The sequence below is a fragment of the Pteropus vampyrus genome, unplaced genomic scaffold (assembly GCF_000151845.1).
Source record: "Pteropus vampyrus isolate Shadow unplaced genomic scaffold, Pvam_2.0 Scaffold251, whole genome shotgun sequence".
NCBI classification, from domain to species: Eukaryota; Metazoa; Chordata; class Mammalia; order Chiroptera; family Pteropodidae; genus Pteropus; species Pteropus vampyrus.
In genome coordinates, this window is record NW_011889032.1 from 1561631 (window position 1) to 1566503 (window position 4873).

Sequence of the window (4873 nt, forward strand, 5' to 3'; positions counted from 1 at the left end):
TGTGCTATGCTCCTGCCAAGAACACCCCACCTCCCTAACCAGCCCATCCAAGTTCATATCCATTCCTCAAGGGGTGGGCGCGAGCCAGCACCTCCTCTGGGATGCCTTCCTGGGCCTCATGTCCAGAGTCTCACTCTGCACGATATCATTTCCTAACCATGGGTCACTGTGTCCTTTCTCTCCACAGAGATCAAATGCTTCCTGAGGGTGGCTTCATGCCTCAGATTTCTTTCCCACCTTCATGGTTTCTCATTTGCCACCAGGTGGCCTACTTGAAAGCTTGAGTACCAGGCTAGACCCGGGGGTCAAAGACTGGCTTTGCTACTTGGTGCTGTGTGACCCGGGACAATCTCTCTGAGCCTCGGTTTTTTCCAATCTCTACAAGATGATCATAACCGCAGCATATGTTATGGGCGCCCTGCCCAGCCCTCGAGTACAAGCCAATGGCAATGGTGCTCTGCTTTGTGATATTTTTCTCTCCACCCTCGAGCAAGGCACCAGCCAGGATTTCGAGTCTGAATGTTAATAGCCCCAGAAACAGCCTCAGGCAAGGACAGAAGTGAATGGGAAAATAAATACTCTGGGTTCCTGGCCCCTTGGACAGGAAAACTCAGAGGTGTCCTCTGCTTCTTCCCAGAAGCCTCCGGTGACAATGAGCTTCAGTTGCCCAGAGTGGCACTTTCATCACCTGCCTTCTCTCCTCTGCCTCACTTCACTCCCCCATTAGTTCCCCTGGGGATCACCTCCCAAAACAACTCCATTGAAGGGTCTGCTCGTTTGGGAACCCAACCCACAAAAGAGGGACTGTCACGAGGCTCACATTCAGATGGCTCACTCGCACATTCGACTAATATTTCTTGAATGTTCACAAAATGTCAAGCAGGATGCTGAATGCCGGCCGAGATATAGTAATGAACTTGATACGACACACTAGACTACAGGTATCAATAGATGATACCTATTATTATCATCATTCTAGGCCAGAGGTTTCAAACCGGTGGCCCACAGGCTAAAAGGAGCCAGCAGACAGATTTTTTTTTTCAGACTGAACAGCATTTTTTAATAAGCTGCCCTCATTTCACCATGAGGAGATTACACATGAAAATCTAGATTTTTTTTTCAAATTCTCTTGACATATCAGATCTACCACCATTCCTACTGTCAAGAACCAAAAGGAACTGAGTAGCAGTTGCCCCTTCAGATAAGGCATGAGCTCGCCATCTGCCACAATCCCCACCATTCCCTAGAGTCTCACACTCAGCCCGAATCTACTCATTTACATACCCACCTGGCCCACACAGGTTCTGAGTTTGATACCCCTGCCCTACATGTTTAACCAACGTTTGACAAATGGCCTTCATACTCACCTTTTGACTGTCTCGGGTCCCCGAGTCCCGCCGACAGTGCCCCATTTTGGTCTCCTTGGCCTCCAAACTCTCCCCGGGGAGGCTGAGCCTCCCTTTGCGCTGCTCTCGCCTCCTCTCTCTGGCTTCCTGCATGATGAATAGGCCCTCTCGGACTTTGGCAGGAGGGCCCTTCTCCGAATAGGCCCTCTTGACATCCAGGGGTGACCTTCCACAGTCTGGTGGGTGGTCACCCCACTGGGCCACACGGCCCTCCTCTCCCCTCACAATGGATTTCCTTGGGGTCCCTTTCTTCTGGTCAGCTGGGGACGATTTGGGTGACACACTGGCTCCACTGTCCGGATCCTCATAGGAAGTGGACCTTGACTTGGCTGGATAATTCTGACACTTTGCACTGTGATGTTTACTAGCAACAGCCTTTGTTTCATCCTCATCAATTCCTGAGATCTTCTTCCTGGGACCCCCAGAGCCAGAAGAGGGGCCCCCTGGATATTTTTCAGAAGGCGCCGAGTGTGGCAGAGCCCACAGAGGAGAGCTGAGTTTGGTGTTTGTGGCTGTCTCCGGAGTCTCTGCTGGCTGCTTGCCTGAGCTGGGACTAGAACCGTGGTTTGTTTCAGCAAAACTGGCTTGTTTCCGGATACCCTCAGCTTCAGGCCCTTCCTTCAGGCTCCGCCTTCTGCATTCCATCCCGCCTTGCTGGCCTGGCCTCTCCTGAGACAAGCTGCTGGTCTCTACAGGTGGACCCTCCATCTGCTCCTGAGCCTCCTGCTTCCTGTACTCAGCCATCAGGGCATCGATGTCAAGAACGCTGGATCTGTAGCCATCTTTGATTTTACTTGGGACCATCTCACTGACCACCTCAGTCGTCCTTCTGACAACGAGATCGCTGGCTTTTGGGCGACTTTTGAAGGCCGGGGTCGTCTGGGGAGCGCTACTCGGGGATGTCTTGTTCCCACTGTCCTTCCAGTCATTCTGAAAACCAGGGGCATCTTCTGGTCGTTGATGAATCCGCACAGTGTCGGCATCGATGATTCTTTCAGTAGAAAGATCCAGAGTCCTGTCCCCAGGAGACGATGGAACGTCTGTTGGCTTCAGAGTTTTAGGAAAGCTTGTGTGGTCACGCTCTCTGCCCTGAGGCCAGTTCTTAGTGCCTGTGGTCTCTGGTAGCTCTTCAGGGTTAACGGAAACCAAGGTAGATGTTAAAAGATGAGGAGATGGAGGTGGAGTTATTTTTCTAGAATGTTCTGTCAAGCTTTGGGACCCTGACCTAACGACGCTCTTTGCTTTTTGAGTGTCAGGAATCTGATATGTCACTGCAAAAAATGTTGCCTTGGGTTCCACGGGTGACCCTCGCTTCGCTGCTGGAAGAGCTGGGTCCTGGGAAACACCTGGACTCCCTTCCTGGTCCTCCACCCTACTGTGGGACAGCAGAGGTTTCCTTAAGGCACCGGTGGTGGGGCTCAGGAAATCTGTGCACCTCTGTTCCACCTTTGAAGAGTGTTCTGGAGACAGGAACCTGAACTCATCAAACTTCACGTCATGGGGTAAAGTCCGCCGCCTCCACCTCTCGAATCTCTGGTCCGTGGGGCTCACCCTCCGCATCCTAGCTTCAGGCTCCGGTGCCTGGGCTGGCCTTGGTGCGCCCTCATCAGCTGTCACAACCAGGGGCCCTTTCTGCACAAGTCCATCGGCACGTGGCCGTGCTCGGCAGTCAGAGGGCTCATCCTTAGCCCTAGGAGGGTCTAGAGGGCAGCCCCCGGGGGGACCTCTTTCTCCTGCTGAAGTGCAGCCTCCTGGCTTGTTTTTGGCGCCTTCAGGGCCCTGGTGCTGGGCCTCCCTGGCAGCAGCCTGGACGGTCCTCACACAGGTGCCCTCAGGGCCGCAGGGCCTGGCTGACCACTCGCTGGTAACCTCAGGACTCACTTCTGAGTCTTTCTCGTCACTGACCACCATTGTGGCTTTATGCCAGTTCCCAGTAGTCCCACCTGTCCACCTGGGTGACAGGCAATTGCCCCCAAAAATGTCTTTTGGCTCTCGGAAGTCAGGATTGGGCCCGCTGACTTCCTGCGTCCCTCGAGCTTCCCAAATCAAACTGGCCCTTTGAACGGACCCAGCCTGACCATCCGGCCTGCACTCCAGGTCAGCAGAGGTGACCTCAAGGGATAGCTGACTCCCCTTCAACGAGAGTCGGGACCTGCCACTTCGGAGCGTCACAGCTTTTTCCTCCGGCGCCGTGGGGACAGCCTGGCTGTGCACGCGCTCCCCAACAGCATGCATGATGTCATACTTGGGCTCAACCCTCTGAGACCCGGGAGGGTTTTCTGAGCACTTAAGGAAGGGGTTATTACTGTGTTTTTCGCCTAGAGAGCGTTTTTCCAGGAGAGGTGTGTGATACTGTTTGGGGTCAACATTCAAGAAGGGAGTCAACCCCAATTTCTCTGTGTCAAGGTTTTCAGACCCCCTGGAGGTTTCTTTCCTGAAGATCGTCTTTTCTGGTGGGTCCTTCCCCAGCCACCAGCCTCTCTCAGGCCTGGGTCTGGGCTCTGAGACGTGGGTCATATCAGCGGGGGATGTGGCTGAGCGACAGCGTCCTGACTGGTCAGCCACAGTGTGCCTCTCCACGTGATGCTCAAACACTGTGGCCCTCACGGTCTGGAAGCCTGCATCGTCTTCTGGGGTGCTATCGGAAGAGCTCAGGGCTCCCACAGAGCTTTCGCCACGGCAGCTGTCGGGGGCTTGGTTAGAACTGTCTTTCCGCTCTGTCTGCCTGGACTTCTCCCGGAATGTCCCAGGCTTCCAGCAGCTTCTTGGAGCAGATGCTTCGTCCGAACCACGCCCTTCCTTTTGCTGAAAAAATAAAATAAAAAAAAGAAGAAACAATCCAACATGAGTTAAAGGATTCAAAATATAAAGTAAGAGGTGAAGTAATTGAAACGGCTGCTTTTTAAAATCACAACAGTGAGACACCATAAAAATTTAAAGACGGAATATATCCAGTATGGGCAAAACAGAGTCTCGGATGTTGTTGGAGAGAACCTACATGGTTATGACTTTTGGACAATTCAGACTATCTGTTATGACCTTAAAATACTCATTTCCTTTAATCCGACCAATTTCCTTTCAGGATTCCTTCTTTGTCTATGAGCACAAGTCTACGTGAATAAGAAAATTCATATAGCACTGCTCGTGAGAGCAAACGATCACAGACAACCCACGTAAAAGGTACTGGCTAAATAAATTTCGACATATCCGAACAATGGAACACCATGCAGGCACTTGGATCCACAGAAGGGGGTTGGCCCTAATGTCATGTGTTGGTGTGCTGGTGGGAGAAAAGCAGACTGCAGAACAGCATATTATAATATAATACCATTTTAAAAATTGTGTGTGTATAGATAAACAGTAAAGAAAAAATATAAACTAAGCTGTGAGTAAGGGAATGAAGGTAGGAGGAAGGAATTAGGATGAGAACGTATTTTAATCTTATACACTTTGGTTCTGTTTAATTT

General features: G+C 51.6%; 1 protein-coding gene across 1 annotated transcript in view; it reads right to left on the reverse strand.

The window, feature by feature from the left end:
* The window catches only part of KIAA1671 (KIAA1671 ortholog), a 132521-nt gene that overhangs the window by 120495 nt on the left and 7153 nt on the right, over positions 1 to 4873 (reverse strand). The window contains exon 3 of the mRNA XM_011374656.2: positions 1368 to 4211. Coding sequence (XP_011372958.1) covers positions 1368 to 4211 — 2844 coding nt within the window. The remainder of the gene's footprint in view (positions 1 to 1367; positions 4212 to 4873) is intronic.